This window comes from Mastacembelus armatus, chromosome 23, assembly GCF_900324485.2.
Source record: "Mastacembelus armatus chromosome 23, fMasArm1.2, whole genome shotgun sequence".
NCBI lineage: Eukaryota > Metazoa > Chordata > Actinopteri > Synbranchiformes > Mastacembelidae > Mastacembelus > Mastacembelus armatus.
The window spans coordinates 6,917,637-6,945,200 of NC_046655.1; the positions used below are offsets into that span (position 1 = coordinate 6,917,637).

Consider the following 27,564-nt stretch of genomic DNA (forward strand, 5'->3'; position numbering starts at 1 on the left):
CGCGTAATTTACCAAGATCACGTATTGTAGTCTTTTCCTTCCTCCGAGCAGTAGTTGTTCTCCCCCTGGAGAACTACAACCCCCAATATCGCACAAAACGCTTCTTCCCTCCGGTGGGTGTTGTTGCAATGGTGGCGTCTGTGGGACATTGAATGACTTTGGCTCCATCGCGAAAATAACGGGTTTATTCACTTTATTGACGAACCGCGAGCATGGAGGCTCTTATTCCCGTTATAAACAAGCTCCAAGACGTGTTCAACACCGTGGGCGCGGATATCATACAGCTACCTCAGATAGCAGTAGTGGGGACTCAGGTAAAATGTTCTGTTTGTGTGCATTATGGGAATTAGCGGCTGTTATGCTAGCCAGACAACCTTGTTTTAACTACATGTACGCATGGACGAAGGTGTTAGCATTAGTAGAGATAGACATTTAGTGCAGTACAGCAGAGACGGTTGTAGACCCAGGGGGTTACTGCTAAAACGGCAAAGTCTGCACTGGCAGTGGAGTCTATTTTAACAGTCCCTCTAGTTTTGATATTTTAAATGGCTCATCCACACACTAGCTTAGCTAAATCAGGTCGGTGCCTCAGGAGAAGACACTGCACTCAGGTGCACTCAGCTCTGTTGGCTCTAGTCCTGACCTACCGTGGTCAAAAGGGCAAATGTGTGGTCTTAAATCCTGAAGTACATATACATGAGTCCCCCCCATGTTGATCCTTCATATAACTCTGCCCTTTGTGTCTTCAGAGCAGTGGAAAGAGCTCTGTGCTGGAGAGCCTGGTGGGCAGGGACCTGTTGCCCCGTGGGACTGGAATTGTAACCAGGCGACCTCTCATCCTCCAGCTAGTCCATGTGGATCCTGGAGATGTCAGGAAAAATGACGAAATCGGTAGGTACCAACCTCCCTCTGATCTAAGCAGTGTTTCCAAATAGGGCCTTCACTAAGCAATGCATTGTTTAAGGTTTTGTCTCAGTCCTGGTGTGTATGGTGTGCAGTATTTAGGCTGTTATTCTCACACACACACACACACACTGAAGGAACAGACCAATAATCTTTGGTGTCCTGTGTTTTAAATGTAAGTTATCATATAATTTTCTGGTGCTCAGTCTATAAACACCAGTTTTAAAGTTGTGTCTCTGTCACTGTCTTTCTAATCGTTTACAGATGCCACAATGTGAAAAAGCACACTGCTTCACAAAGGTGCATTGTACATTTAAATAGCCAGAATTAGCTTCTTAGTTGTCCCCCCTTCTCCTTAAAGCCACACCTGTAATTCCAGTTGCCTTATTCACCAGACCAGTAGTTGTTGTCAGACTTAAATCCTTATGCTTAGCCTCCTGGTTGGAATAGGTAACACTTGTCTCTGCTGACTTTGGGAATGCTAAGCTCTAACTGTGATCCATCTTTTATTGTTATTCACAGGCAGAGCAGCTGAAGAATGGGGAAAGTTTCTACACACTAAAAATAAGGTATTTGTTTGATACAAAACATTTAAACAGTAATCTTGATCCTTGCTTGTCTTTATAAATTATTTTTCCTTTTGTAGGTCTACATAGATTTTGATGAAATCAGGCAAGAAATTGAAAATGAAACGGAGCGAATATCAGGGAATAATAAGGTGAGATGTAGATGTAGGATAAAGAAGTCTGTGTTTTCTGAACCAGTCTACCATGTGTTGATTTGATCTGTACTGTTTCATGAGGACTTAAAAATTATTGGGTTTCAATCAAGGCAGTGCTGTCATTGATTTTGACTGACATTCGAAGGAAAACAAAAGCAAAAAAGCAAGAAAATTCAGTTTGTTCATTGTCAGGTATGATCAAATAAGTTGACTTATTTATTAAAGGTGTTAAGTGAGTTGCTATACATTTTCAAGCAAAGGTAATGTGATATATTTGTATTGAAGGCAAAATATATTAAAAAAAAATAGATACATAGATGGACATGATAGAAGGATTTGGTTTGCTGACAAAATGATCTGAAGTTATTGAATAAAACCATATTGAAACTGATGCATATAAATAAACAACAAAACCAAATGTGAGTATTTAATTAATATAACAGCCAATGCTAAGAGGCTGGTACCTGAGAAACATATTCCTTCTTTCTTTTGCCAGTTAGAAAAGTTGGTGCACATTCTGGGCTAACTGCAGGCAAACCAAAGATTAGTGACTAATACATATTTACAGAGAATTAAAATAATCCACATACAATGAGATGAAAGCATACATGCATTTTATAATTCTTGGAATTTAAGTAATGTAAGACTTGCATTTGGATATCGCCCTGAGCTGAGAAGACTGGATTTCACAGCAGAGCTTATATAGTACGTTTATCATATTTGAGACAGCAGTGGAAAATCACACAAACATTTTTTTGGATGTAGCTTAGGGCCACTGGGACCCCAGGGAATTTGGACATGCTTCTAGAAATCGGCAAATAGAAGAACTCATCCTTCACCTTATTTAGCTTTGAGTTATTTACATAACCACAGTTCTCTAAACAGCATGAGTGTTTTCCATTTGGAGCGTCCTCTGCATGACGTCATCAGATGCTCTAAGCACAACAGTGAGGCTAGAGAACCAACTCCTTCTAACTGGGCTGACACGATATCACCATTTTAAAAAAACGCCTCACTACAAGCAAACGTTTCACTTCATGTCTCACAGCTATCTCTGACACGTGGTTTAATTGTCCACCAGCTCAAGTGTGAATGCTCAAAGCACTTGTTTGAACCACTAATTGTGGAGAGTAGCAATTAGTCAGTCTGAGTAGAAATACTTATTGATAGCAGTACCACCTCTAGAGGTCTAAAAGATTTGTAACCTGTTTCTTAAATTAGAAGCTGTTTTCATTGTCCCAACAAATGTGGGATCTGGGGTGAATAGGAAACTATGGGTTCAAAAACCTCTTTTCATTCATATGTTCAGAAAAGTCAGAGTGAATATTCTGGCAATACTTTTAAAGCAGCTTTCCAGACACCACGGGGTATTTATTTTTCAGAGGAATACTCACTTAGCTCTGTGACTCGAATGTAATGAGATCCACAAACGGGGGCTAGCAGACACCCAACAGTGTCTAAAACAACACAAAGAGAATGGGAATGTTACCTCTAATAAGAAATGAATTTTGAACCTTTAGGTAGAACAAAGATGGTGTGGTGCCAAAATATATATATATATTTTTTAATATTTTCAATATGTTCTGTAACGCTGTCCTTAGCAGATAAATGCACAGTCCATTTATTTTCTATTCTTGTCCCTCTGCAGGGGATCAGTGATGAACCCATTCATCTGAAGATATTTTCTCCTCACGTTGTCAACCTCACACTGGTGGATCTGCCAGGAATTACTAAGGTAACACACACTGTGCTTCATACATCCTACTCTCCAAGACAAGGCTTTGATCATCTTGTAACCCTGGGGAAATTTGTTATACAACATTTTCGTTTTTTTTTTTTTTTTTTTTTATTAACTACAGTTATTGCACATGCAATAAGCAATGTGCTGTCAAAGCCCAAGTGTATGCAGGCCTTCATTCCAGCCTCATTAGTTCCCCACATATGGCAGAATGTGTGTTAATGTAAGAAATCCTCAGCTTTAGTGTCTAATTGATCTAAATGAGCAGTTTGGTATCTTCTCCTTCAATTGATATTGTTTTCCTTCAGGTGCCTGTGGGTGATCAGCCTAAGGACATTGAACTTCAGATAAGAGATCTAATCCTGAAGCACATCTCTAACCCCAACTGCATTATCCTGGCTGTCACAGCTGCTAACACAGACATGGCCACCTCAGAGGCCCTCAAGGTGGCCCGGGAGGTCGACCCTGACGGTAAGAAAAAATTAAATGGAAGTTGTTAACGATAAACGGTAAACAGATGAATATTAACCATGTTAGTGATATTGACGTCTGTGAATGAATGTGACTCACCAGGCAGGAGGACACTGGCTGTGGTGACCAAGCTGGACCTGATGGATGCTGGTACTGATGCAATGGATGTGCTGATGGGAAGAGTCATACCTGTCAAACTGGGTCTCATTGGTGTAGTCAACAGGTCTGAACAAAATTGTATTTACTGTATTGAATATATTATGCAATTATCCATTACTTCTAACAGAGATAAGTGTGCAATAATAGATGAGAGGTTTGGTAGGGATGTAGAGCAGAGATGAATCATCATAATACATTTTTAATGCTGGTATTAGAGTCAAATATATCATCATCTATTGTTTATGTTCTTTTTGCTGTAATCCCAATGTGGGATGTTTTTTTAATGTTATCAGTTCGAAAGAAGAGGCAGTCCTACCTTCCTTTGTTATGCAGTTCAACATGGTGAACTTTCTTACAGCCCAGCACTAAATATCATTGGTGTATTGCTGAATCTGAACTTTTAGGAGCCAGTTGGACATCAACAATAAAAAATCTGTGGCTGATGCCATTCGGGACGAACATGCTTTCCTGCAGAAGAAATATCCATCTCTCGCCAATAGAAACGGAACCAAATACCTGGCCCGGACCCTTAACAGGTTACATTTATATATATATATTACAAACTGTTTTATTCTTGGACTGTTAAATATATATTGACATAGATACATACATTTTCCAGGACAGTGACTGGTAAAAACATAAAATGTGATGTAGATTTTTATGTAAGTTAGAAGCACTAGGACCCATTCAGTTACCGTACATCAGAATCAGTCATTTGAATATCATAAGTAGCCCAAGGAGTAATCAGTTTTCAGAGAAATTATTTCTGTATGACAAAGGTAATTCAGCCCAAACAGCTCTAAATAGAATTTTACATATCTGCATAAAACCTGGACCGTCTGCCCTTTGCTGTCATTATGTCAGGTTACTGATGCATCACATCCGAGACTGTCTCCCTGAGCTGAAGACACGGATCAACGTCCTGGCAGCCCAGTACCAGTCCCTGCTCAGCAGCTACGGAGAACCTGTCGAAGACCAAAGCGCCACCTTGCTCCAGCTCATCACCAAGTTTGCCACAGAGTACTGCAACACCATAGAGGGCACAGCCAAATACATTGAGACGGCAGAACTGTGAGTACCAGCGCCTTGCTCCACCACTTGGTGATGCTGTTGGTCCACCTCAGCGAGAATGAGCAAAACAACTGCATTGGTTTCATCATTTTATGTGATACAACTTGTGAGTTGAGGCACGCACAGCCTCTGTGAAGGAAGAGCTGACAGGAGAGGGGGCCACAGGGTTCACATCACAGCTAATATCTCCCCGCTGCTATTTTTCAGGTGCGGTGGAGCCAGGATTTGTTACATATTCCACGAGACTTTCGGCAGAACATTGGAGTCTGTGGATCCTCTGGGAGGACTCAGCACCATAGATATCCTAACAGCCATAAGGAACGCAACAGTGAGTGCTGCTGCATCAACTCATCAATGTGCCATGAGTCACTGCAGTTTTTCCTGTCACTGTTAGTTCAGTGATCCCTCTAAAACAACAACAACATGACTTTTTCTGCAAGACTTTTGTTGTTTGTACTCATAACACAAGTTGCCCTAGTTTGCTATTAACCTGCAGCCCCCCCCCCATGTCAGGGTCCCCGTCCATCGCTGTTTGTGCCTGAGGTTTCCTTCGAGCTGTTAGTGAAGAAGCAGGTGAAGCGCCTGGAGGAGCCCAGTTTGCGTTGCGTGGAGCTGGTCCATGAAGAGATGCAGAGGATCATCCAGCATTGCAGCAACTACAGCACACAGGTAGTCATCTCTTTCAAAGAAGGCAACACATATATTTATCGTTCCCCCACACGCAGATATTCCTATTCATTTTGTTTTGTCCTGCAGGAGCTGCAGAGATTCCCTAAGCTGCATGAGGCTATTGTGGAAGTGGTCACCTCCCTCCTAAGGAAGAGACTGCCTATCACCAATGAAATGGTACACACATATTTCATTTCTTTTTTTTCATTACCTGAAGCCAATACATTACGAAACTCATTCAGAATAATTGGTGACTGAATTTATTCTCTTTTCTTGACACAGGTTCATAATTTAGTTGCGATTGAGCTGGCCTACATCAACACCAAGCATCCAGACTTTGCAGATGCCTGTGGGGTCATGAATAATAATATAGAGGTTTGTACTCACAACAGAATTAATACCCCAAAATACATTTATTCTCATGGCAGAATAAATAGGGAAGATATACAAACCTGATAATGCTCAATTGTATCCCTAGGATTCTATATTAATATGTCTAATTATGAACTTTAACCACTGATTTAATTATTGTATTTTGAACATCTGGGTTCATTTTCTCAGATTTTTGGATAATTTCAGATTTTACAATTTTGAAAACCTGTTGTTTTATGTTTTACAAATTTAAATGGGAGAATGATTTGTTGATAAGTTGCACAAAAAAACAGGAGAAAAAAATCCAGTTTAAGTTCAGCTTTTTCAGGATGGTCAAACTTGATTGGTGCAATTCAGACACTGAACCCCACTGAAAAATTCAAGAATGTCTACTGTACTAACCCATCGACTGTATCAGCATCTGTTTTTGTGTATTTATAGGAGCAGAGAAGAAACAGGATGCGAGAGCTGCCCACTGCAGTGTCCAGGGACAAGGTAAGAGAAACAATTTCATTTTAAAATATATGGTAATCAGTGTGTTACACGACTTGGTTGGAATCTGCAGTGCCCCCAGTATGAAGGGGACTTGTGCAGTGTTAATTACTCACATCACTACAGGATGAGGATCTGTGAACTGTATGCCTCAGATAGTTTCCATCGAGGAATTTTATCCCACATCTCTTCTCTTCTCAGAAAGCCTCTTCTCCTCAGCTCAAATGAGTTTCGACTGCCTGCCTCCTTTCCTCTGTTTCTCCACATTTCTTCTCAGTGTTTTTTCCCCTCTCTTCATTGCTGCTATCATACTCCTGCTAGTCTGTTGGCAAAGGTACAACTGGCCCACCAGTGGTTTCTGGAGAGCCCCCTGCATCTGGAGCAGACATGGACGGTGCCAAGGTGGGCACATACGCAGCTCGCTGGCTCTGTGCCTTGTTGACTGAAGGGCATGGGTGGATGGATGGATGGATGGGCTGATAGCATGCACTCTGATCTTTGTCTGCTGATGCCATGCTCTTGGTTTGCTCTCCCTCTGCCTGTGTGGACTTGCACTAACCTTTGTTGTGTTTTCTGCAGAATTCGTTTCCCCTAAAGTTGGTCCACCTCTTACAGAAGATGCCTTTTCCTCCCTCTCTTTCCTGTTCCAGCCTCTTAACACTTTGTCTTTACTGTTATTTTGTGCTTCGGTTATAGGAAGTGTGTAAAAGTGGAACTTCCACCACTGTGCACCATCTATTGAAGCCATTTTGGGCTATAAGCACACATTTTCAAGAATGACAAAAGCAGCATGGCTGTAAGAATGACAGTGTTGTTTGGTCAGTCAGCTAATAGTGCTGTGGGATGAAGCCTACTAATTTTGGGGATTCCCTTGTGTTCTCTATAGCGCCACCATGAGTTTGATGTCTTTGTTTTTGTGAAATTTCTTGGCAGCTACAGGCTGAATTGTAGCAATTTTCATCATCAGGGACATTGGTAACATGCTAAACTATGGTAACCAGGTGAACACTACATCAGATAAACATCAGCATGTTAGCATTGAGCTCATGAGCATATTAGCAGGCTGATGTTGTTATTCAGGTGTGCAGCGTCTGTCTTGTTTTATTTACTACACTGCCTATGTTTTCTTTTTAGTTCTTCCCCGTTTCACCTCCAAAATAAAGACTCAATTTAAAGACTTGGTTAATGAACATGCCAGTTTGTATTGTGCTTACCCTATTGCATCTAGTCCCAGTGTGTTCCTCTCATCATCGTCATCACCACATTCATTTTCTCCAAGAGAGTCAAATACTCAGAAATCCTCTTACTTTACCGATCGAGTGTCTCTGTGTAAATGTGTGAATCATAGCAGACCGCTAGAGGCCAAGTCTAATTCAAACCCTAAGAAAGATTAAAGTGGAAATAACTTCAAAGTTTAGGTGCAGACAGAAGTAATGATTTAGAGAAGGAGTTATTTCTGAGATAGAGAGAAGCTGGGACTGGATGATGCTAAAGTTAATATGCCACATAACATCACATGTGAGCCCTGATGACTTTTAATGTATGAGTGGCCTGAGGTTTTATTGTGTTCTTGGCTCCTCAGGTGTCAGCAGCAGGAGCCCAGGGCGAGCAGGACGCCACCGGGACCTGGAGGGGGATGCTGAAGAAAGGGGAAGAGGCCCCGGGCTCTGGACCTGGAAGCCCCCTCAAAGGAGCTGTGAACCTGCTTGATGTGGTAGCTAAATATTAATCTATGTATGCTCCACTGTAGAGAGTTCAGTGGTAACCAACACATGCCTGACCAAAATACCTTCCCTCTCTCCCTCGAGCCCGTGCCTGTCGCCCGGAAGTTGTCATCACGTGAGCAGCGGGACTGTGAGGTCATTGAACGTCTCATCAAATCCTACTTCCTCATTGTTCGCAAGAACATCCAGGACAGGTAAGCCATGTGGTTCCTTGCTAAATAACTGGTAGAGTTCCGTAAGTTTCTCCTGTAAATGACACAGAAACCCTTCCCAAGTAACAAAAAACAATGAGTAATTTATCAAAACACATGTTAAACATGAGGAAAGTTTTAGAAAAGCGGGAAATTAATGCTTTGTCTAGTCTCCCAGGTTTGTGCTAGCGGTAAACAGCGACAGCACAGGTTGCTAGGCTAACAGCTAGCTAGCGGTTTTAAACACGCTAAAATAAGTTTGGGTGTGTTTAGTAAACAAGAGAGGGAGAGAGAAGGAGAGAGAGATGTGACTGTATAGGAAAGATCAGCCCAGGTGATGTGAGGCTGTTTCCCTCCATAACGAGGTGCGGTCTGGTCAGACCCACGTGTTTCTCTCTGTTAGCGGCGCAGGTGTTGAATGTAGTTATTTGCCTTCCTTGGATGACTTTAGGAATAAATGAACGGGTATTATATAATATAGAGTCCAGTAGTTTCTGCCATGTGTCATGATTAAAACCACTTAAAACTATTGGACACTGAGTTCAAGCTGAAAAGTTTAGTGGCATTATATGAAGATCAGATCAAACTGGACGTGACTCCCTGTAAGACAATGAAGGATGTTTAGGACCGCCTGTCATCAAACTACACTTTTCAACTTGTGTCCAATAGTTGTCACTTTAAATGATGTTCTTCTTTTTGAGCACAATATCCACAGCTCTGTGTGACTGTACATACATACATTGTACATAACTGAACAAAATCATTACAGTACAAGAAAAAAGCAGATAGATAGATAGATGGATACTTTATTCATCCCCCATGGGTGAAATTCAGGTTGTCCAGCAGTTCTTATGGCAGATTTACTGTGATTATTTCACTGGTCAACACTGTACCTGGCTTTGTATTGGATGGGGGATTTTGTGTGGGTTATTACAGAGAAACCCAAGAGCGAGGGTAGATCTGATTTTTGTGAGCGTGCAGCAGCGGCCTGAGTGCAAGGAGGAGGCGTTAAGTGTGTGCACAGGAAATGTTTGCAGCCAGCTTGATATCTGAGAGCAAAGTTAGACGTATGCGCACGAGGAGAGCAAATCCATGCACGAACAGGGACATGCTCTCAAATTGAAAAGACTTATATAAAGATTGTAATAAACCCTCAGAAAATGAGGTCAAATCAGAAAACTCCCAATGCGTTGAAGAGGTTCTGTGCATGTAGCAGCAAACAGAAGCAGAGTCCAGTACAAACAGCAGACCACTCTGACAGCATAGATGTAGTCAGGTTTCTTTAGCAGGAAAGTGCTTTATCAGCTTTGCTTTCTACTTGGGTTACTTCAGAAACTCTAGTAAGCGAACAGAGGTGCCCAAATTCTGTGATTAGCTCAGACCCACAGAAAGATCAAATGCAGGAAAAGCCATTAAAATCTAAATATCTGGTCTGATCTCACGCATTGTTTATATGACTAGTTATACAGAGATCAGTAATAATAATACATACAAATAAGTGACTAACAATGAGAATAGCTGTCAAAGTTAATGTTCAGTTTTTGTTGATTCTTGTTAGTGCTGTCATTTTGAGACTGAAATTACTTGAGTTTAGCTATTGACTGTGATATAAATAGAGGTTTCTTATGCAGTTTTCCTTGACAACCTTTGTTTACCACTTTGTTTTGTATAGTGTGACATTGACTGGGCGTGATGATGTTTCCAGATAGATTTTAGGGATGTGTTTAGGGATTTGTTGCTTTTACTATTTAATTAGAAATGGTGGTGTCTCTCTCTCTCTCTAACCAAAGTCAAATCAGTGAAAGTTAATAGATTCAGCTTGAATAAATAACACACGAGTTCTTTAGTCTGTCCCAGCATATTCTGCAGACTGTACCTTTAATGTTAAATGTCTATGGAACAGTTGAAAAAAATGAAATGTACACACCACCCCGCTGTTGTACTAGTACACCAAATACACGCTTTGTCTGTTTTCGGATATTATTAAGCCTTTATAAAAGATAGAATTATATTTGGGAACTGTAAAGCTTTGTCTGTAGGAACCATAGACTGTATGTAAAGATGCCATTATGCAAAATATGGCCAATGCGCAGGCTGCCGTCTTAATCTTGTGATGCATTTTGTAACCAGATTGTGCACAGTAATGAGCTGTGGTGAAGCTGTAGTGTCCTGATTTTATGTCATGAAATGTTTTCAGAACTTATCAAACAAAATGACAAGTTTTACACAAATCTGAAAATGATAGAAATCACCTTTTTGGAAAAATGTATTTGATTTATTCTATGAAATTTTAGTTTGGCTCATGCCCCACCTGTTAACATGGAGGGGGGTGGGGCTTATGACTTATACTGCCTCAACCACCAGGGGGCGATTGACTTATTGCCTTCACTTCCTGAAGGTGTCACATCCTGCATCTGCTTAGGACCATGCACCATAGACAGGAAAATAAATTGTAGTTGACTTAAGTTATTGTTTATATCTTTTCTTTTGACTAAATTACAATAAGAAATATAGAAAACATTGCCTTTTTTCCTTTCAGACAATTTACAGTCCATGTTTTACCACTGGAGTTGTAAATTTTAATATAACCAGCTATTAACCATGGCTGAAAAGAATGTATGTCTCTTTCTTGCTGTAATTTGACTTTGTTTTATCCGCTTTTCCATCCTGCCAATATGGTTTTTCCATATTGTTTGTGTAGTGCCAGTAGAGCTCAATGGCTTTGAACCTCTAATATTTAACTCAGCTCGATACTTGGACAGGCACGGCCACCTGGTGGGTCAGACTTGAACACAATCACCAGGCCATCTTGCTGCCTTGTTCTCAACCATCTGTTTGGTCTGTTTCCTTTCTCTGCCATAGTGTGCCGAAGGCAGTGATGCATTTCCTGGTCAATCATGTGAAGGACAGCCTCCAGAGTGAGCTTGTTGGCCAGCTGTATAAATCTGGCCTCCTCAATGATCTGTTGACTGAGTCGGAAGATATGGCCCAGCGGCGCAAGGAGGCCGCTGACATGCTACAGGTAACATGTTCCCAATTTGCAGTGTATAGTGTTCCCTGCTGAATTGTAGCTTGTTTTATCGTTTCAGGGTTTCTTATTCCTTTATTTTTTAACTATGTCCACAGGCATTACAGAAAGCCAGCCAGGTGATTGCTGAGATCAGGGAAACACATCTGTGGTGAAAAATCAACAAGAGCTGAAAGGATCAACGTTACATGCATTCATCATGTCTGAACTTGAGAGTTTATGATTTGCAACCATGACAATGCACAAGTCCCTGCTGAAATGTACAGTAGGTGTCGTATTGACTCTCAAGCAAGCAAGAAATGTGAGTAATTGACATTTATTTTATATTGTCTAGAGTTTATGAGAATGCACTGCCTCTGTTAGCTAATGTTCAGAGTATTACTTTAGTTGCCCCTCACAACTCCTGGAGACATCGAGTGATCCCCAAAGGCAAGGTACTTTTCATTTTTGATAGGACTATGGATAACCAGTATACAAGCGGACTTATTGGCAACTTTCTGTTTAGGAGGAACTGTCAGAAAAAGTGGAACCTTAAATTGTAGTCTAATAACACAGCAGGGATCAAGTCTCTTAGGTAAAAAACATATGCTGCTCATGCCTTGCAGCAAATGTTAGTCCTCCTACGTGTGTACATACTTTATTTTTTGCACTGCTGTCACCATGTTGTACTGTATAGAAAGGCTGTCATTCTGACACTGTATTGCCATCAGAATCTTTATTTATTAAGGTTATTTAATTGTATGGATAATGTTATGAGCACTATTGCAGTGTGCTGTGGGAGATCATTGATGTATGTGTACATATTGCTGCCTAAATGTGAAGTTGATTGTGCACTGTGGTTCTGTGTAAGGTTCCCAAAAAAGAATAAAAAGAGGTATTTTATTGCCACTTAATTGGTTTGGATTCATACAAGGGGACAGAAAAAGAATCATTGAGAAATAACATGCTTCTTAATTTTAAAAGCATACATCTCTTTATTGTCTGTCTTTGGTAAAGTGTACATTGATGCCATTGAGTTCAATGCAGCTTCTCATTTCCAGACTTCCTGGAGACCATCTGTTGGTGTTTCCCCTTATCTCAGCCTGCCTTTGGTCTTGCCCCTTCCCTTGGCGCTGTGGAGTCACAGATGTTTAAGAGTTAAGTTCACATTTCTAGTCTATTTTTACAGTTGAAATTAAACGCAGTATGGTATGGAGGCTCAAAGTATTCAAACCGAATTAACACTAATTATTAATGGTCGAAGTGCCACTTCTTAATGGAATGCAAGTCTGACATAATTACTAACAATGTTGTGGTTATACAATATTCCATCTGTAGTTATTACATAATTAATTTAAGATTTCTTAATTTTGAATGCTTTGTGTCTCCATACAACTTAACCACAAGAACCCATGGTAACACAGGTGTCAGAAAACAAAAGTCAGTGAGTACAGATTAACATATTGTCATGTGGCTGCACCAACAGATTATGACAGAGAAGAAAAAGCTGTATAAGAAACTTTCCAGCCCATTTAAAAGGTCTGTGACACTTCTGGCCATGGGTTATTGTGGGTAAAAGCAAATTCCCTGAACTTTTTCTGTGGAGCGTTAACACCATTAAGGGCCATTGTAAACACATGTAGGTTGTTAACGCACCCTGACATCATGTGGGTTGGGTCACATGTGTCAAGGTGTGAATCCTGGGTAAATTGCCAGGGGAGGGATGTCAGGACTGTGTTGCTACCACTCCCTCTGTTTAGTGACTGTTGTTCCAGTTTGACATAATTGGCCCATTTCATTTGTCTTTCAACCCATTTGTATTCTCTGGCCAAAATGTGGGCATTACTGTCTTCATAGGAGTGTCCTTTACCCTACAGATTAACTGCTGGGTCTTGTTCTCAGGAGTTAAGCCCTGTGTCTGAGAAGCACTGGTTTTGTTTCTCTGCTTCACAGGGCCCAACTCCTGAGAACACGACCCAGCAGTTCACCTGCATCTGTAGGATAAAGGACACTCCTATGGAGACAGTAATGTGCACATCTTGAAGGAAATGTTCTGGCATCTTTATTGAAATGACAACTCAGTGTGCAAGTCGATTATGCAACTTGAAAATGATTTTTGCAACTGGCAGTCAGATGCCAAGTAGCAATTCAATTCTCAATATCACTGGATGATTTAAATAACATTTGAAATTAAATTTATATTAATTGCATTTTATACTGCCATGGTTTTTTGGTCCCTATTCAAATGTGCCAGTCTATTTCATTTAAATTGTCACCCCACTCTTGGTGTCTCTGCTTGACTCGTACTCATTGCCTTCACTGGCTACTATTAGAGCTAGCCAGTCACAGGCAGAGTAGGGACAGGTCATAGGAGGTGGAGACCCACCTTGATGGGGGACTGACAGACTGCATTTTCATTTAAATGTTGATGCCAAGAATGATGTGACAATTTAAATGCAACAGACTTGGGTCACTGGCACATTTGAATAATATTTATTCCAAATAATTTAAACTGAATCGATGATTGAATTGCTACTTTACAAACTGATGTGCTATATAATTGATTTGACAAAGAGGCCAAAACACTTTCTTTAAAGATGTGCACATTAATGTCTTCATGGGAGTGTCCTCCACCTTTTGGATGAACTGCTGAGTCATGTTCTGAGGAGCTGTCTGCATTTGTGAAGCAGGAAAAATAAGTGCTTCTCAAACAAAGGGGACAACTCCACAGGACAAGACCCAGCAGTTCATAGGACACTTCCATGGTGACATTAATGTGCACATCGTGGCCAATTATATCAAACTGGAACAACAGTCACTAAAGAGAGGTGGTTGTCTAGAGCACCACTGATCAGCCACTTACACTGCAGTCCTGACATCCCTCCCCAGTAACAACCTACATGTGGTTTCAATGACCCTTGGGGTGTTAATAACTGCACTGTGGTTAAATACCTGTGACTCCCCCCCCAAGTTAGTCAGAACTGAAGCACCATCTTAAATGAGCAACAAAAAATGTCAAAGAACCACAAAGTCCAGTTTCAGATTTATTAAAAGTTTTGCAGTCTTGAACATTTGAAGTTTGGCTTCCTTGGTTAAGCCTCATCAATCATCAAAGGCAGGCTGAAATGGCAGTAGCAAACCTCAGTTAGAGGCCTAGTTCTCTACAGAATCCTTTGTTGGTTTAACAGGCTACTGTACAAACAGTAAAATAGTCCACAATTAAGTTTTAACAATGAACTGTGCAAAAATGAAATATTAAATATTAATTGCCAGCTTTTGGTAATTAACAGCTTTCAATAGTTGTTGCTACAGCTTTATTTTAGTTGCCCAGCTATACAGGTGATTTTGTTTCTTCACAATGCAGTCAAAATAAACCTTTGGCACTGTAATTAACGAATGGATGTCAGCTATAAACTGACTGAAATCAAAACTGTTTCTTAATAAAATGTTTAACACATTTGCTATTATTAGCAAATGGCCTGTTTTTGGTTGCTCTCAGTGCACAGGTTTTTATTGTTTGCCAAAGCTTCCTTAGTTGTGATTCACATAACAATATAGTGGGAGGGCTGTGATAATTAAGCATCTCCATAATCCAAAGGATGGATTAGCTTTGCACACCTGTGGGTGATAGTGAATTACTATCAAACACAAAACCTCTGCACTGAGAAAAAAAGCTTCTAAGAGAGAAACTAAAAGAAAAATGTGTTAAATAATTTAGTTTGGATATTGTTCTGATTTCTAAATAAATACTTCTGCCTTCTGTTTATTACCAGTTTGGGTCACACTTCATTACTACTCAATCTCAAGAGCTTTTTTGAGTGCAGTACCAAAGGTTTACTCTACTACAGTTTACTGACTAAAGAAACAAACTACCTTTTTAAAATTAATGTATAATCAGTACCACCTATCAATATGAGTGTATGAGATACAGTGCATAGTGTCTGTACAGAGACCATTAAAGGTTTTTGCTCTGTAGTGGCCCACGTGCTAAACACTACAGAGCAAAGACCTTGTATGGTCAGTATCTACTGTATGTCATACACACAGAGAGCCATATACTGGTTTAGCTAACAGTACTGGAAGCTGTGAAGAACCAAAAGCTGCCAATGAATATTTGTTTCAAGTTGTTGTCCTACGTTTTGAACAGTTCCCAGGTAAAACTAAAATTTCTAAATTTTGGACTATTTGTTGCACAGAAGCCTGTTAAAAATTTAATGATTGGCTTCTTTTGTTGAACAAAAAAAGGATTCAAGAGAAATACATGTCTCTATTCTTTAAGACTTTGCTGAGAAATTTGCTATTGCTGAGCGTCAAGCATATGATCCTAACCAGTAAGTAAAAAGCCTCAGGTATAGTACAAAGGTCATTAGTACTCACCTCTGGTGACACTGAATGCGAGCCTGGAGCAGATTGATCTGTGGGAGACAAATATGGAGGACCGGATAAGCCCAGATACAAGCTGAACAAGAGGAGAAAAACCCCTTTCATCACAAGCATTTTAAATGACATACAAATCCATATTATTTTAATATATTATTCAATATTTAATAGTATAGAAGCCAGCACATAATATTCTATAATGCATTTTCCAATACACACAAAACTGAGGTATAATTTGGATCCCATTCTATACAAAAGGTGCATTTCTCATGTTAATTCTCTTATTTTTCAAGGACATACTAGAGTGATGCATGTTTTCACACCATTCTACTATGCTAAGGCATGTTTTTATTCCCTACTATATAGTAAGGATCTAGTACTATACTGTACTGTAAGGAACAATTTTCACTCCATAACATAATGAATGACATGCTTCACGCCATACTATACAAAGACAATTTTCATGCCATATTATAAAGGATATTTTCATGCTTATGCAGTTTTGTGGGGCAGTCAGCACTTCAACACCTCATGGCAACGAACTTACATCATAAGTTCTGCCTCTTCAGTTTCTCGGTGAGGTCAAACTTCTCAGCTTCCAGTGTCATCAGCCACTGCCACAGCTCATTAGCCTTCTCCCTTTCGAGCAAAACCCAGGAGACACAAAGTTATAAAGGCATGTCAAGCTGTAAAATAGGTAGTAGATTGGAATTTACACACAAATAATCTGAGTCAGATCGAAAATGTGGATGTTAGCCTACCAAACTGAACAAAGGCTGGTAGTAAGCTAGAGACCAAAAAAGTCTTACTTTAGTTTTTCCTCACTGAGAATTTCAATGTGGAGAGGTTTCCTCCTCTCTGCCAGGATCTTTCTCTTCTTCTCTCTCTCTGTTTCCTTCCTAGCTCCCTTCTTGCCGTCATGCTTGATTGGATAATTAAGAGAAGACAATTATAAACTTGAACAAAAAGAAGCCACATTACAAACTGGGATGGGATATTCTCCAGCTCAAATATGTGTCGACTGACCCTCTGCTGGATGCCACCATACTGCTGAGTGACATTTGTCAGGACCTTCTTCTTCTTAGCATCCTCATCTTGCTTCTTACGCGCCTCCTCTTTCTCCTTCCTCTCCTTTTCTTCCTGCAGTACACATTGTGCAACATGTATACGAAGGCAGAGAAGAGGAATCACACCACCTGTCCATGTTTTTCACTTGTGAATTAATAGTTTTGGTGAATTTGAAGATGAAACTACAAAAAAAGGTTCTTGGCATAAAGGTATGAAGCAAATTTGTTTGCCAACCAAATCACTTATTTACACATTCAGCAGATATTAAGGAACAGTATAATGAATCTGAAGTCATGCTCCTGGCCACCTGATCAATCCAATTTTCACTTTCCTTTTAACAGTGTTTTTGGTATCCACTCAGAGGAAATACTTGGCTATGCAGTCTGGTTTTTAAGGAATCTTATTTTCATGACAATTTTCACACCGTAATATATCGAGTGATCTTTTTCACAACTACCACACCAATAAAACACATTATTTTACGACAACCTGCACTGCAGTATATTTTTAATGGCATGCTATACTAAGACATATTGTTTAGGTCATATTATATACTAAGGCCATGCTATATTAAAGGACAACTTTCATAATGCAGTATAAGGTATATTTTCTCATGCCATCTTTACAGTTTTCACACCATATTACAGCAAGACATATTTTTCACATCCCACTATGCTGCATTTTTACACCATAATATAATAAGCCATAATATTTATGCCATATTATATTAAGGCACAGTTTTCAAGCAATCAGTATTTTTCACACCATACTGTAAAGTAAGAAAACCCAAACTGCCAGTACATTACATTTACTCAATAGTCTTCATAACTTAATATACTGATATAATTTGTAATAAATCATTTTCTCATGTGAGCTGAATTTAAAGCTACATACCACTTTCTCTAGTACTTCACAGTAACTAATTATAGACGGATGACATGATGGATGGAGTTAGTGACGACGACTGTTGTTTAGCAGTTTACAGAATAGATTCCCCACCAAGATTGTTCTACAGAAACACCCAATTGTATATTAGAGACTAGGAGAAAACTGCAGGGGTATCAGTTATTGGGGGAATAGGACATACTTTATTTATTGTATACAGTGTCATGTGCTGAAAATTACAAGAAGACTGATTACTCACAGCAACACGGGCCTGCCGCTCTTTCTCCTGCTCAGCACGAATCCTCTGCTGCTCAGCACGCTCAGCACGGCGCTTCTCCTGCACATCCATGTGCACATGTACAAACACACACAAACACACTGTAATTGTTTGCTGGGTGGTCCATCACTCCGGTGATCTGGTGTGCTTTCCTGGAAGACTTACGATCCTATTAACGAGAGCAATGAGCTCCTCCTCGTCCTTCTTCCTCTGAATGAAGTGGGCCTCGATCAGAGAGTGCAGCTCAGCCAGATCTTTCTCCTGACGCTTCTTTTGGATGTCCTGCAGCCACAGATATATAGATTTATAGTGCTGTACCTACAGTAGGAGAACATTCAATGATTATATCTCCATTAATAAATATATATAATCACTTACATCAAAGTCCACCTTCTCTCCTTCAGGTATCTTTGGGACAGCAATAGCTGGAGCAAATGTCCTAAAATGTAACATTTATGTATTATAATAGGAATTATAGGAATAGGAATAGGAATCACCAGCTATTTAACTTTGTACAGACTAAAGACCACCTGACAAAAGGACTTACTTTGGTTTGGGTTTGGAGTCATCTGTCATTAAAAAAAAAAAAAAAAAAGAGTTGTGGTTACAAGAACATTGAAGTTATTATTGCTTGTATTTATTCAACTTCTTTAGGAGTCAAATACAACCTACCAACAAATACACTGTGTAAATGAATAATAGCTCTTTTAAATACCATATAGCCTTTATTTTGTAAGCATAACATATGTTTTAATGGACAGTTGCAGATAGCAGAAAGTCATCCTACAGGAAAATGATTTCATGAGGCCTCACCAGCAAGACACCGTACCTTCATCTGCAGCTGGAGACTCTGCGGCAGAAAACAGGAAAACGTTAATCTATCACCAGATTTCAAATGGATTTATTTTATGATTTGCAACTAGCACTTATTTCAGGTCTGATAGCTGCTTGATATTTTTGATATGAAAATGTGTTTGTTGGGGGGAGAAACAGAAACTAATTAGTTTTTGTAGACCTTGTCATACGGGGTTACTGTGGAAGTACACAGGAGGTTTCAAGTTATGAAAGCTTAGTTTACTTGCAGGCAGGGAGGCAAGTGGGTTACCATAAAAAATATGAAGGCATTAGGAAAAATAAAATACCAAGATATTTACAACACACATTAATTCATTTGTTACTGGGACCTGAAAAGATCAAGACTATTTTTACTGTAACTGTAAAACATGGTAGAATGCGCAAACCAGAGCGATACACACAGCACATAAACGTTTTGAACGGAAAGAGTAAAATGTTACCGTGTTCTGCAGGCTCTTTGTACAGGTAACGTGAGCAGGCAGGAGATCAGTGACAGGGAACATAGTCAATGGAAGAAATGGAGAGTAGCATGTTAGTAAATGTTCATGGTATGATTTAGCTACAATATGTTATCAATGATACACTGAAGTTAAAAAAAGATCTCAAATAACACTACTTGTTTCCTCCATATATATATATATATATATATATATATATAAATAAAAATAGAAACACTGCCTTAGTCGGCACTAGAGACGCTGAAAGAAGGCTAGAGTTTATTTTTCACAAAAGAGGAAACATCCTCACCTTCAGCTGGAGCAGGTGGTTCTGAGGTTACAAGAAATAATGAAAATATGATTAAATTATCATCAAAAATTAAATGCAACAATAATCATACAAGAAGTCAAGCAGTGCTATGATATTAGATAATTACAATAAGTTCAGCATTTACTGTTATTCTTGTTCTATATGAATGATGCTTTAGACAAAGGCAGTTGGAGTTTTACTACCATACAGAAAAATAAAAGACAATTACCTTCTACTTCAGGTGCAGCTCCTTCTACATAACAAGAACATAAAAATCAATAAAGCCAAATCCTGTTATTGTGGACCAAAAACACCACAAAACATGCACGCTACACTACAATAATATGAAAGCAATATAATTGTAAAAGTAAAGAAAAAATAAATCAAATGAAAAGACAGTGTTTACAGAAAGAAACACAGTGAACCAAATACAGATGAATGAATCAATGAGACAGGCAAACAGCCTGCAGCTGGGATTATGATATTGTGTCTCACGATGTGCTAGGGTGTGACATTCACTCTAAGCAAAGCTTAAACGGGGCGAACTCTGATCACAACCTCAGTTTGTGAGCTGCCTGTAACCTGTCAGGTATCAAAGTAACATTTCAACACACGACTGAACAGGCAAACCTAGTTTTAACTCTTCTAAACCTAGAAGCCCCTCCATAGGGCTGCAAGAGAAATCTCAGGGGCTATGAGGCGACTAAGTTCTGCTACACACATTTGCATTTATATTTTGATTTTCTCTGTAATGGAACCTTTTTGTGAAACACTGGGTAATTTTACCTTTTTGGGTCTTGAACAATTATTTAATCAAAACCATCAGAGTTTTCTCATCTCATCTCACTCTCGCTTTGGTGGAGCTGCTTGAAACTCAGACACGAGCCAACGTGACCCTGTTATCTTCAAAGGAATCATTCGATATTTTGGGAAATATGCTTTTTTGCTGTCTTGCCAAGAGTTACATGAGCAGACAGAACCTGTACGGTATGAAGCTACAGCAAGCAAGCTCAGCTTAGCACAAAGAGTGGAAACAGACCAGCCATTTAAAACCATGCGTCGGTTTTTACGCTCAGGTTTTTAAACAAGAAATAACATGTTAGTCAGTGAGCTGCAGAGATACTGGTAGGTGGGTTGTCTGTTCCCTCCTCTGTGCAGTCCTTGTGGTAAGTTAAGCTAAAATACTATGCTAACTGAAATGAGTATTTCCCTCAGCAATGCATTGTCAGCTGCCAAACACATACAAACTAATAACTTTTATTAGAGTAACAGTTAAGTACTTGTGTAAAGGCTTTTATTACAGGCTGTTACTTTGAATAGTTTAAGTCCAATTTGATTCAAAAGAATCAAATGTTAACTAGACAGCAGCTTCTGAAGACTTTCCATGCTTAAAATGGGATGGGGATCATTTCGATAAAAAGTGACAGTTACATATGAGCTGACAGATCAGTGTTGACAAATGAAGAGTTAACATTCAAACAAGAAAACACGCTCAGCTAGCATGCTATGGCTTTTATCACTGACAGCAGACACTAACAGCAATATGTGAAGCCTCGCAGGAGCCTTTACCTTCCTCTTGCTGCGTTTCTGCATCTGAGCAGACATATTCAGGTCAGCTACATCTAGCACTAGAGGCTTAAAAGTGACACATTGCACAGTGAATGCTCTCAAAGTCTTTATTTACCGTCCTCCCTGAAAAGAAAAGCAGCAGTGAACTTTTGGAACAATCACAGTATTTAAACAGCAGAAAAGCAGGGACGATGTAGTGGAAGTACTCACAGCATCTCCTTAGCTGCTTCTTCAGACATCCTGGATTACAGTCACCTGCATCAAAGAAACAAGCAGACAATGCATCAAAACAACACGTCACTGCTTCAACCACATTAGATCCATTTTTAATGAATTCCTTTGTTTTGACAGAAATGGGCTTTAATTCAACTGTCCAAATGACACACATACATACACATAACCAGACTATTAATTCTCAGCTCAATATAATCAGAGCTTATTTGTTTTTGTATTTCAATTTGTTTTTGCTGTATTTGTTTGTTCTTTGAGTTCAAGGTATTTCCCTCTTAATCTTAACTGAAATGTTTTTTTTTTCTTAATAAACCCTTGAGAGTTCTTTCCTTGGACAGATGGTTTGTATTATTCTCATTTTCTTCTGCTTTCATTGCTTTTATCATTTGTGGAAACAACTGAACCAAAACCTATAAATAAAAAAAAATAAAAAAAAACTTGGCTACATGCTAAGAGATTGGAGCAATTGTACAATTTGAAATGATTCCACCATGGGCACTGGGAGCTGAGGCCCAGGGCTTTAAACAGCTCCAGGCCTAATCCTCAGCCATTTCCTCTTGGCACTGAACAAAGCTGCAGGCAGCTAAACAGCACTGAAACTATCAGGACTACACAAGTTCTTCAGGGACGCTCTGATGCATCTGAAGCTACACATACCTTATTGGCTTTGATATGTACACTCTAAAAACAATTTTCCAGGTGCTCACAAGGACCTGAAACGGTTGGCTCCAAGAAACGTCTATCATGACAAAATGAGGAAAAAACAAAAAACATGGGGAGTCTGGGGTCAAGGTTACACTGATGGATTCAATAAGCCTGTGATGTCATTTGGTCCCTTATATATAAAAACATACTGTAAATCAGTCATGTCAGAAAATTACTGAGCACAAACAATCTCTTGGACCAGGTATTTTCCACACACTTATAAATCACTAGATCATAAACAAAGGTGTCAGTAGAGTTGAACAGTGGGGGAGACTGAGGGTCTATTTTTAAGAATAATAAAGTGTGCTTTTGAACAGGTGTGGAGCTGTTCCTCCAGACAATGGGTTTGGCTCACCTCTTTGTACTCACAGTAAATCAATGAGCTAGGACACATTCAGACAGGCTATTTTTGCCACTGTGGTTTTGGTCAGCTGCTGGGGAGGGAGGGGGGATAAAATCACAATAATGCCTCCCAGGAGTTTTTCTTACTTCTCAAACATATTCCTCATCACAAAAACATATGTATTCCTTCTCTTGTTATAACAGGGATGCATTGCATTTGATATGCATAGTAATACTAGAGAAGGAAATTAACGCCACAGTTCCAACCTCTCTCCTCCTGCCTGTTCTTTCTTTCCAGGTCATTTCACAGGTCCAGCCATGCATTTAGTCTCTGCGTGAACCTTCACTGTATGTGCTTTCTATCAAAATTCAAGCTTCTGCTTAAATTCTGTTGCATCTCTGCTCAGATTCAAACACTTTCCATGGTTATTACTCGTGTCAGCATAGTGAGCAGCTTACAACAAAGGACAAGCAAAGTGAAGAGAAAGACAGAAAGAGAGAAACAGACAAATACCATCTGGTTGAAGAAAATCACTGACTGGAAACCCAGAAAGAATTCACAGTGTATGAGGGCTGTCATGGCTGAGGTATTAGACATGTATTTGCTTTAATGCATGCGGTCAGTCCCTGTCTGGCTGAAACTGTGGAATAAGTCTGACAGTGGCAAGAATGTTGCGGGTGCTGGTTTCAGCATTAAGCAGCATTAAGTCAAAGCCCAAAGCATCCTACAGCACGGCAGTCTCTGGAGTGAGCTTAGCACCTTCTTCATTAGAATAAGCACTGCTCAGATCGACATACATCAAAGAAAAGTCATCATGAAATCTTTATGCCTACTTAGACGATGTCTGACAATTTCTAATTCATTTTTGGCTCTGTACAAGTTAGAGCATGCTGAGTGTTTTTTTTTTTTTTTGTACAGCACAGCTCTTTTTTTGTCAAATTTAGATTCAAGAAAGTTACAACTCATTTCCATGAAATGCTGCAAAATATGAAATGCATTTTAATATAAGATTTAAACAATACAAGATGTCACAATTGTCCTTTTTGGTGTTAAGGTTATGCTCTTACCGCCTGTATATTCCTGAGGAAGAGATGGGATTAGTGGCAGGTTGAGGTCCAATTGTTTCACATCCAGAATAAGTCAAGTTCAATCAATCCCTCCAAACAAAACACACACTTAATACAGCCTTATCTGTCACGTGATCACATATCTTTTCAACGACTGGTTAGGGTTTGTCATTGCTGGAGAAACAAAGATGACTTGTAACTGAAGAGGAATGCTGCATTCAAGTGCTGCAGTTTAATCAGTTTAAATTCAAGGCCAGAAAGTGGGCAGGAAACGTGTTAACACTTGTTGCTAGAAATAAAACTGATCTTGTAACAACAGCAACAGAGCTGCTGTGTGCAAATAAATTAGAAAACAGTGCAAGCGGGCAGCTAAAATTTGAATTCATTCGTTTTTGTAAGAACTATAAATCAGCTACCATAAAATCCTCTATGCAACTGTAAGCAAAGCATATTGAGGCTACTTGGTAACGAAAAAAAAATCCTCCTTACAAGTTCACACAATTCAAATTTCCTGACAGCACATGAAGGCAGCAGTAGATATGACTGGTTCACATGTGCCTCCTTACTAAGGAAAATATAAATTGACAGATGCTAAATATAGACAAAAAAAGCTGCAAATACTCCGATTCAAAAAGCCAGAAGCAGTAAAATGATTTATTTGTTCAATTTCTTATTAAAACTGTAGTGGTGGTATTTTTTTAAAATCTTTTTTCCTATCGGCTGACTATAAAAAGTTAAAGTCAAAAATATGAATTAGTCAAAATATTGTGAAACATCTATACTTTACATTTAAAGTAAAGAAGCTGGTTCAAAATAAGCATACACCACACAGTACTACACGTCAAATATCAGTGAACAGTATTTGCTTTGTTTTTTTAAATTTGTCTATTTTGTTACTACATTTTGTCAGTTTCATGGCTCCAGGGCTAAGACTCGTATACACCTGGGATAGAGGCAACCTATGTTCCACTGGGGCCTCTGCTCTGTTTGTTTTCCAACCATCTCTGCTCTACCCACTGATTACCTGGATCAGGTGTGTTCAGTCAATCAGAAGCTGGGAGATACCATCTTAAACTGGGAGAGGGGAACAAAGTGAATTGGTATCTTCCAACCCGATTGGCTGAACGCACCTGATGCAGGTAATCAGTGTGTAGAGCAGGGGGGTGGGGGGCAGCAAACCTCAAGGAACATGGTTGGGTCCACCTTGTAAAGAAACGGTACCATGTGGTCAACAGTGTTCGTTACACAGACACTAAAAGCAGTGACATTAATTATTACTCAGCATAACATTACTCGTTACTTTACTTACGTTATTCAGCTGCTGCGTCAAAGACACGTTTCCACAACTCCAAAATCCCAACCATCGACTTTCCCACTTCTGCTCGGTCCATCATGGAGGCCGGAGGTAAACTCCTTCTTCCGGCGCAGGTGTTTTCCCCAAGTTTCGCGGTGCTGTGCGGCCCTATCAAATACTTTAACGAATTTAACGCAGCGTTTGTCGTGGCCGAACGCATTTTACTGCCCACACAATGTTTGCAACAGACGAGGAGCTTCTTTGTATCCGCGGCTGAGATAAAGTCAAAATAAACAAGGATACTTGCAGCTGGTCCTGGCGTCCTCACGCGACACATTCTTCGTCTAAACTACGCGAATCTGCTGCTGCGCATGCGTCCTAGATTACGTGACCTCACCTGCGACAAAAGTCAAGTCGCGTTCAGGTAACGCAGCAAGTTCAGGTCACGTGGATTAGTGACTGCGGTAAAGCGCTGTAAGAAGTAATAGCCCACGTTAACAGGTCAACACAGGCGGTCAACAGCAGAGCCGTGGAGCTAAGAAAGGAAACTTAACAATGTGGAATAACGTTCCCTCAGTGTCTTTATTGCGGCTGCTGAGTTAAGGGTACAGTTTGTAAAAACATCCATCTAGTTGGCAACTGCCCACTTGTACAACATTGGGAGCGTTTACAGAGACTACAAGTAGTGTGTTTTGCATAGGCGCAGCACTACACAACCAACTAGTGTCTGGTTAAACATTGAAATAAAAGAAAAAAAAACATAAAATGGACATAAGGTTGTTAAAAACAATACGGCATTCCTAAAAACCACTGAATTAAAAAAAAAAAAAAAGATAAAAATGAAATCACACTGAAAATATTTTGGTCAAGCCCCCCTGCTCTTTTCAGGAGCCGTGGAATGTGATTGTCAGACTTTTGAGCAGTAACATGGATCAATCAATTTAATGCCCTGGTTCATAGCATTAAAGCTTGTGCCACATAAAAACCATCAAATGGGAATGTGCTCCTTAAAACCAAGTCATTGAAAAATAAACACAAAATTCACAAGTCTTAATATCATACTGAGTTGCTTTGAGGTTTTTATGTACTGTACCTCAGCTGTCATAAATGTCATCGTTGCAATCGTAAGGCCAGAAGAATTACAGTGGTTAATATCCTTGTACTCTAGCACGAGCTTGCTATACGCTTAGGCACCCTGATTTTACTGTGTAGGCCCTTATTAGAAAATGATCGCTGAGCATAAGAGTGTGCATAGAGGCAAAAAAAGTTAAAAGCAGACTTAAAAAAAAAAAAAAAGGGTTGATTTCCTACATTATAAAACCAACAGCTTTTAAGCAGTGAAGGCACTTTGTTCACCTGCTTTTAAAGAGGAATGTCTGAAGATTTTAAAGTGATCCAACAGGTACAAACGCTACAAAACAGCTAGAAATAGAAAAGGACAAAACACATTAAAACATAAATAAAATGATGGAAAGGATATAAAAAAAGTAATCACTCCTATCACCTCCAAAATAAACTGGCTGTTGGTGAATAGTTTCTGGATACAAAAAAAGCAAAAATACTTTTTGTTATGAGTATAAGATATTATATACGATGCAGTATGATAGGTCATTTTCAAACATCACATGTGCTAACATATATTACTCAGACCATTGCTGCACTATTGGTAAAACATAATAAAAGTGAAATTAGCTAAATTCTAGAAGTGCTTATATTTCTATCCTGAACTGGTGAATGCTGAATAAAATAGCAATGTGTGAAGCTTTTGCTTTAAATATAAATAAAAAAGAGATGGAAAATGATCTGTAGGAGGGAAAGAACTAATTTCACCCATCTCTCTCTGGAATGTGGAAACGTAACTCACCAGCTCTCTAACAAAACTGTTAGGATGGAGTACAACAAATAAATCTGAATTTAAGTTTTTTTTTTTTCTCTTCCTGGCAGGATTATATAATTAGTGATAGTTATTACAAATGTCCAAATTTCACAGCATTTTGTTTCTTTTAGAAAGCAAAAAATCATTGTGCAAAAGCACCATACTTGGCAACTGTACAAAATTAGGATCTTGTGTCAGTACAGTGCTAGGACAGTGTCTCCCCTGTCTCTCCATTTTCTTGGGGTCCCTCTTGGGCGTGTGGTCATTTTTTGGTTGTTAAGGAAAAGTGAAGGAAGAGTCATGGATTGTCGTGGTCCCCAGCTTTAGTGGTTCCTTCAAAACATTAGTGCCCCATGCCTGGTGAAAAACACAAAACAAGTCTGTTAGTGGCTTTACTACAAGTCTGGAGACGTGTGGATTAATGACTCTGACCTTAACACACAAAGGGTCAAACCAAGCAGCACAGTTAAGTGTTGAGGTCATGCAGTTAACTGTAGTCAACATGCAGTTTAAAGGTCTGCTGGCTATGAGAAATAATTCTGCTGCCTTTAATGTTTATTCATTGTTACTCCATTGATAAGACAGAGGGTGTTTCATATTAACAGGTCTCTAAGGTTTAATCTATGAATGACAGTGCAATGGTAGAAGCTTACACAGCCAATACACACATATATGTGTGTGTGGATAAAAACAGTCTGTACTGTAATACAATACATTTTCATGAATACAGTTTTTCAAAGCATATTATG

General features: G+C 39.4%; 3 protein-coding genes across 19 annotated transcripts in view; 1 reads left to right on the forward strand and 2 right to left on the reverse strand.

The window, feature by feature from the left end:
- Window positions 1-118: 118 nt before the first annotated feature.
- Window positions 119-13,383, forward strand: LOC113141926 (dynamin-1-like protein). Of its 3 annotated transcripts, XR_004463025.1 has the most exons (20): window positions 119-314; window positions 750-891; window positions 1,426-1,472; window positions 1,550-1,621; window positions 3,273-3,359; window positions 3,671-3,833; window positions 3,936-4,056; window positions 4,397-4,528; window positions 4,857-5,063; window positions 5,271-5,391; window positions 5,577-5,732; window positions 5,820-5,909; window positions 6,015-6,107; window positions 6,546-6,599; window positions 6,918-6,998; window positions 8,179-8,310; window positions 8,405-8,514; window positions 11,374-11,533; window positions 11,638-11,840; window positions 12,580-13,383. XR_004463025.1 is itself a non-coding variant. In XM_026326578.2 (19 exons), the coding sequence occupies exons 1-19, from the start codon at window positions 213-215 to the stop codon at window positions 11,692-11,694; spliced, it is 2,127 nt and encodes a 708-aa protein (XP_026182363.1). In that variant the 5' UTR covers window positions 119-212; the 3' UTR covers window positions 11,695-12,466. The 3 variants fall into 3 exon arrangements, 2 of the variants coding, with proteins under 2 accessions (XP_026182363.1, XP_026182364.1); XM_026326578.2 differs by lacking the exon at window positions 12,580-13,383 and having other exon boundaries at window positions 11,638-12,466; XM_026326579.2 differs by lacking the exons at window positions 6,918-6,998; window positions 12,580-13,383 and having other exon boundaries at window positions 11,638-12,465.
- On the reverse strand, window positions 12,432-23,877 carry tnnt2e (troponin T2e, cardiac). 7 transcript variants are annotated; one of them, XM_026326581.2, is made up of 18 exons: window positions 23,646-23,866; window positions 22,591-22,666; window positions 21,510-21,554; window positions 21,415-21,422; window positions 21,300-21,323; window positions 19,960-19,983; window positions 19,731-19,751; window positions 19,424-19,438; window positions 18,958-18,978; window positions 18,676-18,697; window positions 18,507-18,567; window positions 18,294-18,410; window positions 18,111-18,188; window positions 16,925-17,038; window positions 16,708-16,820; window positions 16,446-16,537; window positions 15,896-15,933; window positions 12,435-12,651 (listed from the first exon to the last, which is right to left on the reverse strand). In XM_026326581.2, exons 3-16 carry the CDS (start codon window positions 21,536-21,538, stop codon window positions 16,447-16,449), a joined length of 738 nt encoding a protein of 245 aa, XP_026182366.1. In that variant the 5' UTR covers window positions 21,539-21,554; window positions 22,591-22,666; window positions 23,646-23,866; the 3' UTR covers window positions 12,435-12,651; window positions 15,896-15,933; window position 16,446. The 7 variants fall into 7 exon arrangements, with proteins under 7 accessions (XP_026182370.1, XP_026182371.1, XP_026182369.1 ...); XM_026326584.2 differs by lacking the exon at window positions 21,300-21,323 and having other exon boundaries at window positions 12,433-12,651; window positions 23,646-23,871; XM_026326580.2 differs by lacking the exon at window positions 22,591-22,666 and having other exon boundaries at window positions 12,438-12,651; window positions 23,646-23,858.
- A 1,625-nt stretch (window positions 23,878-25,502) lies between these two features.
- Window positions 25,503-27,564, reverse strand: part of cald1a (caldesmon 1a) — a 46,663-nt gene continuing 44,601 nt past the window's right edge. For all 9 annotated transcript variants that reach the window (XR_003296842.1, XR_003296841.1, XM_026326428.1 and 6 more), the window contains one exon: window positions 25,503-27,172. Coding sequence is in view for 7 of the 9 variants with exons in the window: in XM_026326428.1 (XP_026182213.1) it covers window positions 27,159-27,172 (14 nt within the window). In the remaining 2 variants the exon portion in view is untranslated. The remainder of the gene's footprint in view (window positions 27,173-27,564) is intronic.

Coding starts and splice junctions, on each gene's coding strand:
- LOC113141926 (XM_026326578.2), top strand. CDS start 213: ATGGAGGCTCTTATTCCCGTTATAAACAAGCTCCAAGACGTGTTCAAC. Junction 5,733..5,819: donor GCAGCAACTACAGCACACAG/GTAGTCATCTCT, acceptor TTTGTCCTGCAG/GAGCTGCAGAGATTCCCTAA. Junction 8,515..11,373: donor CGCAAGAACATCCAGGACAG/GTAAGCCATGTG, acceptor TCTCTGCCATAG/TGTGCCGAAGGCAGTGATGC.
- tnnt2e (XM_026326581.2), bottom strand. CDS start 21,538: ATGTCTGAAGAAGCAGCTAAGGAGATGCT. Junction 18,698..18,957: donor GTCTCCAGCTGCAGATGAAG/GTACGGTGTCTT, acceptor TTTTAATGACAG/ATGACTCCAAACCCAAACCA. Junction 18,568..18,675: donor GACTCCAAACCCAAACCAAA/GTAAGTCCTTTT, acceptor GTTACATTTTAG/GACATTTGCTCCAGCTATTG.